At 42.5% G+C, this 16,594-nt stretch overlaps 1 protein-coding gene across 1 annotated transcript; it reads right to left on the bottom strand.

Moving 5' to 3' along the window:
• Positions 1-1,940: 1,940 nt before the first annotated feature.
• On the bottom strand, positions 1,941-11,086 carry hepacama (hepatic and glial cell adhesion molecule a). The gene is made up of 7 exons (XM_019887565.1): positions 10,792-11,086; positions 5,999-6,346; positions 5,103-5,384; positions 3,853-3,943; positions 3,648-3,715; positions 3,094-3,164; positions 1,941-2,599 (listed from the first exon to the last, which is right to left on the bottom strand). The coding sequence occupies exons 1-7, from the start codon at positions 10,880-10,882 to the stop codon at positions 2,237-2,239; spliced, it is 1,314 nt and encodes a 437-aa protein (XP_019743124.1). The 5' UTR covers positions 10,883-11,086; the 3' UTR covers positions 1,941-2,236.
• Positions 11,087-16,594: the final 5,508 nt, after the last annotated feature.

Raw genomic sequence — 16,594 nt, 5'->3', positions numbered from 1 at the left:
GGGGTGCCAGCGCCTATCCCAGCTGTCTTGGGCAGTAGGCGGGGTACAACCTGAACTGCTTGCCAGCCAATCACAAGGCACACGTCGATGAACAACCATCCACGCTCAAAATCACACCCAGGGACAATTTAGAGTGTTCCATTAACCTGCCAGGCATGTTTTTGGAACGTGGGAGGAAACCGGAGTACCCAAAGAAAACCCACATAAGGCAAGTGGAGAACATGCAAACTCCACATAGGAAGGAATCGAACCCTGCACCTCTCCCTCAGCGGACATGCTAAAAACATTTTGTTGTAAAAATAAAAGTATATCACAAAATGTTCTTCATTGATAACAAACAGATGAGAAATACGCATTAAATTGTGCACTGCTGCTTTAGCATCCAAAAAAAAAAGGGTCGACACAGTATTTTGCTGCGTGAGAGAGCCGTTTTTCATGAAGTCCTTTTCAACAAATGAGTGCACCTAAGAAACAAAACACACACAACAGGTCTTCAAATGGAAGACAATCATGAAAGGTTGCATTGAGAGACAATTCATTAGAATAGATTGCATGATTACACGATGACGTTCAAGTTGCCTGCAAATCAATATGATTGAATAAAAGTCTCTTGACCTTGACTAGGCTGCCTTTTTAATTCAACTAATCCCAGGGTTATTGCAGAGCTGATTTATACTTTGTGGGTCCAAAAGCCAGCAGTGGAATATAAAAATAAACGACTGATAAATTCAGTCCACTGCCTGCACTGATATGGAATTGAGAGACTGCAATGTAATGGTGACATCTTATGGACTAAAAAGCTATAACACTTTTTCAGAAAAATAAAAACCCTTCAGAAAAAACGCCTTCTTAATCATAGCGTGAACCTAGTGATGAATAATATTCTTTGAAACTATAACTTCTAATAATGATCCAAATTACTCTCTGCATGTTCAACATATTTATTTGTACAGGGGAAAAAATGCATAAATGACAGTAAACTACATATAACACAACTCTGCTATGACTGATGAATAAATTATCATAAGTACTGTATATATTTGTTTAGGGATGTACATGAATGCATGATACTATCACAAAGTAAATATGACGCAGTTCTATTACATTGAACAGTTTTAAGTGTACGCATGCATGCGTGTATGTGTGTGAGTGTATGTGTGTGCGTGTGTGTGTGTGTGTGTGTGTGTGTGTGTGTGTGTGTGTGTGACCATAATAATAGTAATATTAATAATAATGACCGTAATCATCATTGAATCAGCAAGCTATAGTGACCTCATCGTGTCCAGTGTGTTTATATGCTTCACTGTGTAGTAACAGGTGTCCATCCCTTTAATAGACAAAGCAAAGCATTTAGGTTTGTAAAAATGCATTTTTATAATCGTGCAGTCATGAAAATGAATCAATATGATTTCATGACTTTTACTTACTCATTACTTTTCCACAAAAATATATATTTCATAAAAAGAATAGATGGTATGCAACATAAATAATAATGAATAATGAATTTACTATACCGGTGTGTGTGTGTGTGTGCGTGCGTGTGTGTGTGCATGTGTGTGTATATATATCTATATGTACATCTCTATCTATCTATCTATCTATCTATCTATCTATCTATCTATCTATCTATCTATCTATCTATCTGTCTATCTGTCTATCTCCATATATATCCATATATACTGTATATATTTTAGACACACACTCTCTTTGAACCTTGGGACAATTTTTAATGACATCCACTAAAGGGGACGCTACAATATGATGAATATGAGGTCATTAGATAGCATCCATTGCTGTGGATGTTTGACTGTAAGGTCATGAAATAACATACATTGGCTGTATTCGGCATAGCATGATATTCATATAATTCATATAAAAAGTATATATGAAAACAGTTCACAAAGTACAAAATATTGCAGCTTTTTATTTTGTAGTTACACAAAAAGAACAGTTTGGGATTTTACAGACACCCCCGCCCCCCCCCAAAAAAAACAAAAGTGTAAACATCCGAACTACTCATCGGATGTTCCCAGTGAAATTAATACATCAAAAGGGTAGTTCTGCATAGTACAGTCAACGTAACCTATGAATTCTCGACACGATAGACTTTTTTATCACAGGAAATCATGAAAAGCCTACAGAGGTATTGCTGGTGGCCAAGGAAGGAATTCTCGGATGCATCCGTTCTCCTCCTGGCAAATTGCAGCAAAGACGATGCGTGATGAACAACCAGGAGTTACTGCTGGGGAGAACCCTGCGTCTTCTCGCTGGAGGCGGGACTCTCGGCCTCCACGGGCAGGCGAAGGTTTGGGATTCCAACGGGAGGCCGAACTTTTCTGATGGGGCTGAAACTGCGTGGAGACGAGCAGGGCGAGTGGGCTGGCGAGCGCGCCGGGCTCAGCGGAGGTCCCGCCGGGGCTTGCGGGAGAAGCTGTGCCAGCGGGGAGGGACTGCGGGAATACCTGCGCGGGGTGGTCCAGATGGGCGGTTCAGTTCTGTGGGTGTGGGTGGGGAGGACCGGGACGTAGGTGGCAGGAAAATTCAATTCTGGTTGACTGTAGGCAGTGCAAGCACTTTCTTCCAAACGCTCCAGAGTCTCCTGCAAGATGAGAGTCAAGAGCAACTTAGAGTGTTCCATCAATCTGCCACGTGTGTTTTTAGAATGTGGGAGGAAACCGGAGTACCCGGAGAAAACCCACGCAGGCACGGGGAGAAGATGCAAACTCCACACAGGAAGCTGGGATCGAACCCATGACCCCTGGACTCTTGAGGCGAATGTCGTAACCAGTCATTCCCCGTGCCACCCTAATATTTGTATTAAGCCTTTTTATTTGTGATTGTTTCCTTCTGTGTTGTCACAGTTGGGCATTGACGTTATTTGTGTTGCAATTTGGGGTTTTGAACGTTGTTGTTTCATGTGCCCCGTCGTGAATGTAAACACACACATATTGGATATATATAACTTGAAATGTACATACATAAAAATACACAATTACTGTTCAGTTGTATTTCACTTTTTAAGAACAATACATTTGTATTTCATCTTTTCGAATTGCTTGTTTTCCGGTCGAAAGGACTTGAGGCTTCACTTACGTCTTCGTTGAGTACATAGAGAGGCATGGGACTCCTTCGGCCGAGGGTCATTGGTTTCGGTACTACATCAACTGCAATAAAGACAAAACGTGAACTCAATATAACACAAAATCCTTGCTTTATACATAATAATATATGAAATTCGAAAACGTTATGTAACTAAATTATATAACAAAAAAACAAAAAAAAACAAAAACGCTGACCACTTCCTATAAGAATTATGACAATAAAAAGAAAATACTCGTGAAATGATTACACTGGTCAACAAGTTTTCATTCAGAAATGCAAATACACATTTCGAAATTACTTTTTTGCCTCCATTCCAAATCTGCCCTCATTTAAATATTTCTAGCGAGTCAAGTGTTCATAACACCACCACCACCGACCAATATTATTATTAATAATAATTATTATTATTGTTGAAGCTGTTGGTTATTGACCGCAAAAATCGAAAAACTTTAAATAAAATGAAAAATCATTGCTAAATGTCATACATATAAATATTTCTGTTGCCAAGAATATGGAAGCACTGTACAAAATGAAAATTTGCTCACCATCATGGCCATTTTCCCCCTGCTCCATGTAGACGGGAGCTCTCTGCGGGACGGGCCTATGTTTCTTTCTGAGTGGAGGTGAGGGTAAGGGTGGTTAAAAAAAAAACAAAAAAAACCACAAAACAACTTATGCGTTCTTATGCAGCAGGCAGACAGAAGAAGGGTAAAAAGAAGGGAGCGACAGGAATGAAAGAAGAGTCCTCACTTGGAAGGCTTCCAACATGCGCACACGGTCACCAGGGTGATGAGGAGGAAAATGCCTCCGGTGGACAGGATGATGTACAGCGAGCTCCGTCCTAAACCAGAGGCAGATAGGAGCGATGAAGAGCAAAAACAAGAAAGCCCCCTGCCCCAAAAAAAAAGAACCGCAACATCAGACCAAAAGTTTGCCCCTGTTTTTGCACAATGAAGTTGCCCCACTGCATTCCTATTTCAGACTTGAAATACCGTATTGGCTCGAATATAAGACGGCCCTGATTATAAGACGACCCCCTCTTTTTCAAGACTCAAGTTTGAAAAATGACTTTTTGAACACCAAATTAATTTTTCTACAGAAAATAATTGCAGAACATCTGAAACAAATGATTATAACAATATATTTGAGAGAAAAAGCATGTTATTTTGCCTCATTCAAATCTTAAGATCTGAACATTTAAATATGTAAACTAAAGTGCAATCACATTCGTAAATGAATGGCTTCTGGTTTTTGAAACGTAAATTACATCATAACTTCTCCTCAGCTGCCGGTTAACCTGGCCGATCTTCGACCCACTTTTCTCCAGATTGTCGCTACATTTCTCCATTTTCTGTTATCTCTTTTCTTATTTTCTTCTCTTTTCTTTCTTGCCGCTATTTTTATTTTTCTTCTTCGTGCTACCACTAAATTTTTATTTTTATTCTTCGTGACATGGGTTCACTTTGGCCTGGGGAGTCAAGTTCAGCATTCGCTTCAATGATATCTGGCGCCATCTAGCGTCGTGAATGGGTATAATGTCTAGACCCCGAATATAAGAGGACCCCCACTTTTTCAGTCTTATTTCAATGCAAAAAACGCCGTCTTATATTCGGGCCAATACGGTAATACACGTCAGGCTATGTAAGCAAATTGTATTTTATTACATTTCAAGTGCATCATGCGTCTTTCCATGCTTGCGGAGGAAATAAAGTTGAAGCACATCCCGGTGGAGTAATAATATAGAACGGCGGATTGCTTTGTTCCGCTGAGGCACCTGCTTATTGAGATCCCTGCTCGTAAATAATCGTTTCATTCACTGGCTTTCACTGCCCGTTGTGGCGCGCAGATTTGCACTCGGGGTAAACAAGATTGTCGGAGAGGCAGGCGTGCTTCTCTGTGACTCAGTGGGATGCGATAATTGCTTTGGCGTGCAACTGAAAGTGACATCTGAATACATCGTGTGGAAATCCAACAGTCCTACCGGGGAACATGCCACCTACTGTAGACGGTGAGCTTGACGGGCGTGCTCTTCATGCTGCTGATGGCGTTCTCCACCATACAGGCGTAGATGTCGTCGTCCGACATGAGGACGCGCGCGATGCTCAGCACCTTTTGGTCGTGCGAGAGCAGTAGGCGGGAATCGTTGGCCTGTACCTTGCCTCCCTTCAGCCAAGCGTACACGGGCTTGGTGCCGTTGTCGTGGGAGCAGTGCAAGTTAAAGTGCTCGCTGTACTCGAGGACAGATGACGCCACCATCTGGATGTAGGGCTTGGAAACTGGAACTGAGGACGACACCACAATGACAGGCTTGGCGTGAAATGGGAATTGAATTGAGAAAGAAAGACATGCTACAAGGTATTTCATGGAATTGAATTCCTGTGTTGTATTTCACAGTCTATCCATCAGTCGCCCAATTTGAGCTTTTTCCAGAGGACGATGGGCAGAAGACTATACCTTAACTTTTTGTTTGCCAACCTTTATCGACCAACAAGGCACATCTACAAATCTCATGGAACACCGCAAAACAAAAATGGCACAAAAAGTTTTGGGCCTCAAACACGCTGGACTTGCGCTGACACGAAAATTAAGTGATGCCTGTTTCGACGCTGAGCGCACGGGCACCAATCCACCCAAATAGGGCCCAGAGAGGGGAACGCTTTACCCAATTAGCAGCCAGCCAACTCCACAATCTCATTCGGTGACTGCAACGTCTCTCAACAGGCCAGGCAGAATAACTCGACGCTGCTTCACCATGACAACGCACCTGCTCACAATACGCTAAGCATCTGACAGTTCCTGGCTGTGTCGAGGTGTCATGTGATGTCTTTTAGCATTGTGTTGACGGTCATGTAGTGTATTGTCCAACATGTCCGCCGAATACGAGGGAAGTGCCTACCATCCACAGTCAGCTCAATGTAGAGCTCCCCTGTGAAGGTGTCATCCGTGATGGAGATCTCCACCTCGTACGATCCTTCGTCCGACAGCTGCAGGTTGTGAAGCAGCAGCGAGCCGTTCTCGAACACCAGGATGCGGTTACGATACTCCGGCCGAAGGTTCCCGATGACTTCGGTGCCGATGGACTGCACCACGGTGACGGGCTTCACTTTGTCCCTTTTCAGCTGCCACTTGATGACAGGCTTGTCCGTGCTGCTGCTGGTGTAACTGACCGACAGCAGGGCCTCTTTGCCCACGATGCCCCTCACCACCTGGGTTTGGCTCGTCACATTCACCCCTGACACATCACCTGGGGAGAAGAACAGAACATTCCAATACTTTTGGAGGAGATTGTATTGTCTGTGCACGTCCGAAGTCTGAAGTCTAAACCTTCAAGTTTCACAGAAGTCCCAAGATAACGTGGTCAAAATCAAGTAATGCAAGTCAAGTTCCCACTAAATTTCAAGTAAGTTGAGTCAAGTCTTTGCTTGGATTGAGGCTGCCGTTGCACAATGTTCCCGGCGGCCGTGGCAGCCTGAAACAGGTCTGTGTTTTTTTTTTCCTCTGTATTTAACGTCTTTCAACATTTTCTCACTGTCTGGCCATGACGGGCCAATGGGATGAAGGGGCTGCTGAATTCTAAAGACTCAAAGGTAGTACAGTTTGGCCCGCGCTTTTTGTACGTTCCCTCCCGGCTCATCATCTTTTGTTTCTCACGTTCTGTCAAGTGTTTCTACTGATGAAAGGTGGACACTGACCAGCTCTTGGAACACGTTTGTGGGCACGGTTGAGTCAAACAAAGCGCCCGTGTCAAGCCGAGCCCCAGCGACGGTGAAGGGGTGTGGGACACATACTGCCGCTTAAAATATGTTGGACAGATAACAACTAATTTATCTATCTAGCTCTTGGACCAAAACATGCAACACACGACATAGTGCGGTCACTTCGTCTCTGCCTGTCTGACTCTTGCTCTCTCTCTCTCTCTGTCTGTGTCTGTCTCTCTGTCTCTCTGTGTCTGTCTCTGTGTCTCTCTCTGACTCTCTCTCTGGCTGTATCTCTGTCCATCTTTGTGTCTGTCTCTGTGTCTCTCTGTCTCTCTGTCTCTCTCTCTGTCTGTCTCTCTGTCCATCTTTGTGTCTGTCTCTGTGTCTCTCTGTGTCTGTCTCTGTCTCTCTGTGTCTGTCTCTCTGTCTCTCTGTGTCTGTCTCTCTGTCTCTCTGTGTCTGTCTCTCTGTCTCTCTGTGTCTGTCTCTGTGTCTCTCTCTGACTCTCTCTCTGGCTGTCTCTCTGTCCATCTTTGTGTCTGTCTCTGTGTCTCTCTCTGTCTCTCTCTCTCTGTCTCTGTGTCTGTCTCTCTGTGTCTGTCTCTCTGTCTCTCTGTGTCTGTCTCTGTGTCTCTCTCTGACTCTCTCTGTGTCTCTCTCTGACTCTCTCTGTGTCTGTCTCTCTGTCTCTCTCTGTCTCTGTATCTCTCTCTCTGTCTCTCTCCTCGCATGTAAAGTCAACTATGAGTATTCTTCTTATAGCTGGTTAAGATTTCATTCAAAGCATGGAGGAATGTTGTAATAAGACATTACTCTCGACAGCAATTAGACTCACAGGCTAAAAAAAAAAAAAAGAAAAAACACAAAGAATGTGAAAGTGGTACATTTCTGCTGAACCGACGCAGTAAGTCCCGATCATGTGACAGCGAGCCAGCACGAAACTGGCACCGCTAATGAAATTCAGGCCAAATGAGCTCTGGACTTCCATTATTTACGCCCGAGCTTCCTTTGCTCCAACACGTCAAACTCTCTCCACTGTTAAAGGCAGACACTACGATGCATTTTTCATCATGACAGGGCTGCTTAGTCGGAGGCTTCTTTTGAACCAATACTGAAACTTGAGCCTCATTTACATACAACTTTTTGATCTACTTCCAAAAAAAAAACGGTACGCATTTTAAATCTTGTACTTTTCTAACTGGATATTAGTGCAAAGGTACCAGGAACCCATTTGCCATGAACCAGGAAGTAGTTTACTTTCACTTCAGACTTCAATTTAAAAGGTGCACAAATGATTACAAGGGGCCAAAGGCAGTAAATTGAGTTTCCATATTTTTGGCACAATGCTTTCACTGAGAGTTGCTGCAATTTGAGCCTCTTGTTTTTCTCCCTTTGATGGCGACTTAATGAGCCCAAATTCTTTGCATAGGCGCCTTAACGCACCCATTAGTGTGCTCACTGTGTGCTCTGTTTATACACACACACACACACACACACACACACACACACACACACACACACACACACACACACACACACACACACAAAAATGCGCCCACATTGTGCTCATGAAATCCGTTCACATCTTTGATCACTAATCCGCTTCACAGAAACTGCAGGACATCCTCCCGAACATGTAACATACTAATTTAGATTTTTCTCCATCGACTTCACTCATCCTCCCATAAGACCGCATGTTATCCTTCAGAGTGAAGCCTTGTCTTGGCACAGCATAGCACATATGTTCCCTGTAGAGACTGCTTTTCCTTTAGTGGACATAAGTCCAAACATTGGCTCTTGGCCGGCTTTGGGGAGTCCCGTCAAAGATAGAGCGAGCAAGACAACAGGGAAAGAGAGAAAAAAAGAGAGAGAGAGAGAGAGAGATTCTGCACTGTTGACTAATTCTTCGCAGCCAGCCAGTTAGCAGGGCATCGCCTGCTAGTCATGGCAACCCCTTTGGCCGTCTGACAGGGGTTGTCAAGGAGATAAGACAAAGGGCACGATTGTTGGAGCACACTTGAAAAGAGGGAGCGAGAAACTGGGAACCAGAGAGAAAGTCTTTGTCAGTGGTGAAGTTGGAGATAGGCACAGGAGGTGCTACAGCACGAGAGGAATGGTTCCACATGCTGAGCCTTGGTTTGAACTTTTCTGCAGCTCTTAACAACATTTTAAAAGAATCGCAGTCACAAAGGAGAATGATAATCAGAAGAGCATAAAGCTAAATTGTTAACAACAATGAAAAACACAACAAAACATGATATTATAAGGTTACTTTTTGATTTACGGAGCACGGCAAAAAATGTTAGGATTGTACCATTTTTAGGGAGGATCGTTGGGGGAAATTGTTCCAATTGTGACGAAAATGGCAAAAAGGAAAGTAGTCGGAGGCTATTCCCTACTTCATGGAGGATGATGTAATACTGTATTTGAGTCACAAGGTGGCACCAGTCGGATTGTGCCAGTTCCGACCTGAAAGCGTTAGAGGCGAATGTAAACAATAAAGATGCCTGATTTCAAATAAACAACAATTAAAATTTAACTCAAATAGCACAAAGAGATGCAATTTTCCATGAACAAAAAGGTAAAGAAAAATCAGAACAACATGTATCATTTTCAATTATTAAGCAGTTTACTTTAGGGTTAATGGAGCATAACAGTGAGATGTATGCAAGTCATTTTTGAATCCGAAACAGTGTGGAATTTTACATCAGGACTCACATTGTAAAAAGGAAAATATATGAATGAACCAAAATCAAAATGATCAAAAACAAAACAAAATAAGATATGGTGTTTGTGTCTTTTTAGCAGGCTCCTTTCTGGTTCACTGGCAAAAACAAAAACAAAAAAGGGACTGTACCATTTTTTAATCTGGAGGATGCTGGAATGGTTTCATCAAGATTCAGAAAGAAAAAAAGGAAAACATGACTCCAACAAAAATGAAACAAAATGAACAAAATTGGAGAATGGCATCGTTGAGTTTGTCTGTTAGCAGGCCTTTTCCTGGTTCATGTAGCATATCGGGCCTACTGGATAAACCGACAGGTCTGTGCCATTTTTGATTCTGGGGAAGGGGGAGGTCAACTCATTTCAGTCAAATTCCTTCGATCAGTACTGCTTCTTTCTGTCATACTGAGCAGAATTTAGGGTGAGAGGAACTAACGTGTGATGTCATATTAGATTCTGTACACATGTCAAACTCAAGGACCGGGGGGCCAGATGTGGCCCGTCATATCATTTTAAATGGCTTGCGAAAGCAAATCAAAGATGACAACTTCCATGATACTTGCTGAAATTTGTACCAAAATTTCAAATTTTCATCTGTAATAAATCAGTGACATATTGTAAGCAGTTTCTTGTTACCAAAGCCCTCATTACACTTACTGAAACAATAGTTGAATAAAACGTTATTCTTGACTTCTTTATATAGTTTCAGTCATCACGGCCCTACAAGGGAAACGGTAATTATAATGTGGCCCGTGACAAAAATGAGTTTGACACCTCCGCTGTACACGGATGGCTCTACAGAGCGCAAAATGACTCAAACCCACAAAAACTTGGATTTCCACCAACTTTAAATGGGTTAGTGCCTTGCAATTGGCTGGTGACGAGTCCAGGGTGCACCCCGCATTTTACCCACCATTATCGGGACAAACGGATTTAAAAGGATCTTTATTGGTACTGATTTTGGAGTCAGAAGTCACTTATGATAGGTAATGAAATGTCTAAATTTCCTCTCCTTTTGCATTTGTGATGGAGGTCCAGTTTAAGAGCGACCACAAATAAACCATCATTTATGAGTTGCTATATATGACCAGAAAGTTTGATACATGACAACATAACGGATTTAAAAGGATCTTTATTGGTACTGATTTTGTAGTGATGGGGGTCCAGTTTAAGAGCGACCACAAATAAACCATCAACATTTATGAGTTGGTATATATGACCAGAAAGTTTGATACATGACAACAACAAAAAAAAAGTTAGGGCATACCTGTGAGGAGTAGAAGGAGGAGACCGACCAGGCTGACGAGGGAAGAAACTTCAGAAGAGAGGCTGTGCCCTGTCTTCCTCCCCACCTTCATTTTGTGTCCTGGGCAGAGGCGTTCTCCCACTTAGTGAGCATGGTTTCACCACGCTGGGCACGTCTCTCTCCCTTGTGAATCAAGGCTCTCCCCACTGCACTGCCTGCAACACTGGCCTCTTCCTGGACACACTGAGCCACACTCTCTCCTCTCAGCACCCCCAGTCAGAGCCAACAACAGCCCAACTTTGTGTTTGTGTGTGTGTGTGTGTGTGTGTGTGTGTGTGTGTGTGTGTGTGTGTGTGTGTGTGTGTGTGTGTGTGTGTGTGTGCGTGCGCGTGTGTGCGCGTGTGAGTGTTTAACAGAGACATAGTATGGATGAGCTTCCCTCTTTCACACCATGTTACACTTTCTGAGAAAGCAACAGGGGCTCAGGAAAGGTTTTGAAAAATGGTAGCTGAAAACGTAGACTTACAAAGGACTCTTGTTGGAAAGTACGACTGTACTTGAGTTTGCTGAAAGGGAAGCGCACGTGAAGTGCTCATTTGTGTGGAAAAACAACATGCCTCTTTAGCGCCTATTCATCCGAACTGGAGCCATCTTGGTAAATTCAAAAATGGTTACTTGGCAACCAGCCCTGCGTTGAAGCAATCAAATCCAGTCGCAGGTGATCGGTGGGCAAGAACACGTTCCTGACGTTATTTGCTCCGTTACATTTCATTTAAATGCGACATACCTTTCACGTTCATGTGAGTATTTTTTGTTTTCGTTCTCTTGGACTCTGCCAAGTGCGCTTTTTGTCATTGATTTTGCTCCGCAGGAAAATGAATAACAGACAAATCAGTGCAGCATCTGCAGTGATACCAAAAAAAAAAAAAATAGACGAAGCTCTCAATTTACTGAGTCGATCTACACCACATGATTAGCTATCACTTTATGCGATCTAAGTATTACAAGGATTTATGATCAGCCGGGATCGTCTTTCGGAGACATTCGATAATCGGGCCTTTTGTTGAGTTTGATTGGAAAGGGGCCTCAAATTCAGCTTGATTATCGACACTTCTATTGGTATGTCTCATTTGAAACTTTTTTTCCCCCCAGAATAAAATATTACGAGCCTTCAAAGTCAATTCTCTACCAAAAAAAAAAAAAAATAGACGAAGCTCTCAATTTACTGAGTCGATCTACAGCCCGACCCTCATCTATGGTCACGAGCTGTGGGTCATGCTTGAAAGAATAAAATTCTGGTTTGGCTGCCTCCTGAATGCCTCTCGAGTGACACGTCCCACCATGGAAGTTCTGAACATTTTTCCCAGTTTTCTTGAATGTAACATCTCGCCTTGTGTAAGAATGTATTACATAGACGATTTTGTCATTATTGCTGTGAATGATTCTGGAGAGATGTTCAGCTCTCACATCCAGTTGCTTCTCTATTTGTGTTATTTCATGATTAGCTATCACTTTATGCGATCTAATTATTACAAGGATTTATGATCAGCCGTGATCGTCTTTCGGAGACATTCGATAATCGGGCCTTTTGTTGAGTTTGATTGGAAAGGGGGCTCAAATTCAGCTTGATTATCGACACTTGTATTGGTATGTCTCATTTGAAACTTTTTTTTTCCCCCAGAATAAAATATTACAAGCCTTCAAAGTCAATTCTTAAACTTTCATCTTGTGTGCCTACATTTGAGAGATTTTAGAAAGAGGCAGCAGCGTGATTGAGAGCTCAAAAGTGGAGAATGTGAGAACAGACGCGTCTGTAGTTGGTCATCAAAGCCAATTTCCCCCGAAGCTCCACCCACCACCACCCATCTCGTCGCCCTCTTCCTCTCATCCTATGACACACTCCAAATCAAGGATGACTCTTGACAGTCAAAAGAGGGAAGCAGGAGTGGCGAGACATACTGCAACTCAGCGCCATGAGAGGATCCATTGTCTCGCAGTCTGACACTACTTGATGTTGTGTCACCCACGCGGTGCACAAGTCAGATTTTGATGTCGATTTTTTTTTTTCGTCCTGATTAGTTAAGTGGGGCTCGATAGACTAATTTCCCGGTGGTATCAAACCACCTTGACACACTTCGGGATTATGATCTATTTCCTACAATTTGCTGATGGGATAACATGGAAACAAATTCATGAATGATCAGCACAACTCACAACTGAGGAATTGGAGCAAAAAGAAGCGTAGGACAGATTGAGGAAAAAAAAAACAGGAAAAGTTGCTAGCAGCGCAATTTGCTAACAAGGCTAAGCTACACATCCAGATCACACGATGAAAACGAACTCGTAAACAATGATTAACACATCTGGAATGTACCATGTCGGTGTTAAACGTTGAGCTGTTCTCAGCTGTGTTCATTTTGGTCTTTGACAGATGGTTAGCTAGCTCGCGACTAATTTTACATACTTACCAGCGCTGCTTTTAGCTCTCTTTTCAAAACTGAACTTTATTGATCACTTTATTATAATACACAATACAATTTTACATACACCGCATTGAGTGGACACTCCGTTTTTCCCCAGCTTGTCATTTATTTATTTTTTAAAAATATATTATTAACCAACTAAGTGTTGAAAATACTTTGACAACATCACTTGGAGAACAATACTTGAGTGGTTGAGGGAGCTGATTGGTAAAACACAAGAGACTTGGCTGATGATAACAGGTTGAAATAAAAAGCGAGAAGGACAGCATATGAAAATGGAACACAAGAAACCAAAGGCAGAACATGAAAGGAAAATCCATGTAAAAACAAATCAAAAGTTGTACCTTCCAAGCCTTTGCATGATCGCAACTACTCACCAGTGTGGTGCTCCCCCATCTGCCGTTGTGAGACTGTCGTTGTAAAACAAACTCCTGTTGCATCGTGATATTCCAACCTGTCCACTCATAATGTGCTTTTTTTTTTTAAAATCAAAGTAAGATGTGAATTCACTTGGAGAAAATAGTGACTGAAAAACTGCCGCCGCTACGGTCCTGTCAGCTTGACTGCATTAACAAACGCACACGGGGGGTCAAATGTACGAGTGTGTGACTGGTCTGCGGCTGGTGCAATGATATGACAAATGGCAAAATAATGTGAAATGTAATGGCCTCGGATAGGCCCTTTGGCATGAAGCAATAGGTCCCGTAGAGTGGGCTTCTTTGTCAACTTTTGTGGCTGAATAATATGAAACTATTAAAACTTTTAAGACACTATCATTACAGCCACGGCACTGCACAGAATCGCCTCGGGTTGGTCGACCCATGCCAAGAATCTAAAGTGTTTGATAGGAAAATCAACAAATTGTGTGTTTTTTTTTAAAATTCTGATTGGCCCTTGTGTACCGTAGGCCCCAGGGCTTAAACCCAATGGTAAAACCACATTTTTCCGATGATCTAAAATCTTCAGTTAACACAAAGTGAGGGCCAAATTGTGCGAAGTTTTGCTTTGAAATCCGCTGGTTGACGACTCATTTGAGGAAACTAAACGACACGTTTTCACATCTGTCTTTTTCTTAATTTCACTGCCACTGAGTGGGTGTGCACTTGATTGATTGTTCACCCACAGCCATTAAAGGGACATGAAAACGTGGCCATGGCATCTCTGGGATTGAGTAGGAGAATAAGAGAAGTAGGTCTGCATAAAACCCGTAGAGGATGCTTATCACAATGTGGGGGAGGAGGAGGAATGACAGCCTGAGCAGGAAAGAGGACTCAAATTGTCTGTCCTCTCTTAGCACCTCGCACCTGGACATACAACCAGGAACGCACATTTGAGTGCAAAAGTGGAATCTGCTTGCCAAAGTAAGGAGGACTATTTAAAAAATAAATAAATAAAAAATTGTGCTTGTGTGAGAATGCATGTGCGCTGTGCTCTAGCTCAGATGCGCGTGGGCGACCTGAGTTGGAGCACAGGGAGGCTGAAGATGCTCGCGCTCGTCGCTCATAACAGCAGACTGGCTCAGCAAGCCATGCAGAAATATTAATTTGAAACCCCATATGCAATAGATGACAAGATGGTTATTTATGAGCCAGGAAACAGCTCATACCTTCATGCATATATGATACTGGGCAGTTTATCCATCCAGCCTATTCCAGCTGACTATGGGCGAAAGGGGGAATAACCCCTGAACTGGTCGCCAGTCAGTCAGTCAGTCACAGGGGACAAATAGAAGCAATATACACGCCCACAGTCACACCGTCACTGAGTGGGAACCGATGCCACATAGGTCAGGCAAGTGTACTGCGACACCATCAGCGACTGAAGAAAGTTTAATGGCCTCCTATTTTAAGTGCAACTGCAGGCAAAAATACTTGACATGCCTCCAAATACATTTTTAAATGACGTTTAAAACTATACATAAGACTGATACTCAAAATGTGGTACGAGTGATACGTGAGCTCCCTCAAGTGGTAAAAATAAATAAATAAATAAATCGCTGCCCGAGTACAGTTCAGCTGGGTATTACTTTTTAGTAAAATATATTTACATTGAAAATAAGGCACAGTTTGACTTTAGACTTTTACTTTGGTATAATTTTTATTTAACCTGTACGTGCCATACATTAAATTGCAGTGTCAATGTCTAAACTACATAGTCTTAAAAGTATCTAACACATCTATCCATCCATTTTCTCATCCGCTTTATCCTTACAAGGTTTGCGGGGCATGCTGGAGCCTATCCCAGCCATCTTTGGGCAGTAGGCGGGGGACACCCTGAACCGGTTGCCAGCCAATCGCAGGACACACACAGACGAACAACGATCCACGCTCACACTCATATCTAAGGTCGATTTAGAGTGTTCAATCAGCCTGCCACGCATGTTTTTGGAATGTGGGAGGAAACCGGAGTACCCGGAGAAAACCCACGCAGGCCCGGGGAGAACATGCAAACTCCACACAGGGAGGCCGGAGCTGGAATTGAACCCGCTACATCTGCACTGTGAGGTCGACGCGCTAACCACTGGATGATCAAATCTGGTTTTTATGAATAAAACCATCAATGCTCTCCAGCAATTCTCACATCTAATTTTGCCCAAGTAAACCACTTAAAATCCACCAACTAAATGACAAGGGTATTGATCCAGTCTTTTCGAAAAAGGGAGATGTACAAAATGCTCTGAAAAAAAGATTGCTAATTACTGCATGCTGACTGTTAGTTTAGATATGTAGACATTCAACAAGCCAACAAACAAAAACAAAAAAATAATGAGAAGCTACTTCTTTCCGGGATATTTTTAAATCTTTAATGAATTTAGCAAGCAGGTCAATGGATAAATATTAAGATACAAGCATGTCATCACACAATGCACAAACCACCAACAATTTAAGGTCTACTGCTGATGCACAACTAGTTTATACACAGACCATCCAAAAATAAGCCCTGTTGTGCTTTCCAAGGACATTCACTTTCACATTCACAGATTATCTAAAACTAGCACACTTTCACAAATATCAGAAAAACATGCAGTGAGTTGCCAAATCTGGGTCAAAGACATTTGGACTGACTGATGAAGACTGCTGGAGAAGCAGGAGGAGTGCTAAAGTTCACGGACAAAAAAACAAAACAAACCCCCTCCCCCAAACAAATCCCACAGACAACACATCCTCAAATTGTTCATTTTCTACCGCTAATTTATGTTGAAGAAGAAGAAGAAGAAAAAGTGAGGTTCCATTTCTTGAGATGTGCCCCCCCCTCATTTTCTACCGCTAATTTATGTTGAAGAAGAAGAAGAAGAAAAAGTGAGGTTCCATTTCTTGAGATGTGCCCCCCCCTCATTTTCT

This window comes from Hippocampus comes, unplaced genomic scaffold, assembly GCF_001891065.2.
Source record: "Hippocampus comes isolate QL1 unplaced genomic scaffold, H_comes_QL1_v1.1 scaffold6, whole genome shotgun sequence".
Lineage (NCBI taxonomy): Eukaryota > Metazoa > Chordata > Actinopteri > Syngnathiformes > Syngnathidae > Hippocampus > Hippocampus comes.
This window is presented reverse-complemented; position numbering and strand designations above follow the sequence as displayed.

What these genes read in the sequence shown, in the direction of transcription:
- hepacama (XM_019887565.1), bottom strand. Translation starts at nt 10,882, where the DNA reads ATGAAGGTGGGGAGGAAGACAGGGCACAGCCTCTCTTCTGAAGTTTCT. An exon ending in CATTGAGCTGACTGTGGATG is followed by an intron (nt 5,385 to 5,998) that starts GTAGGCACTTCC and finishes TGTCGTCCTCAG; the next exon opens with TTCCAGTTTCCAAGCCCTAC. An exon ending in TCTATGTACTCAACGAAGAC is followed by an intron (nt 2,600 to 3,093) that starts GTAAGTGAAGCC and finishes CTCATCTTGCAG; the next exon opens with GAGACTCTGGAGCGTTTGGA.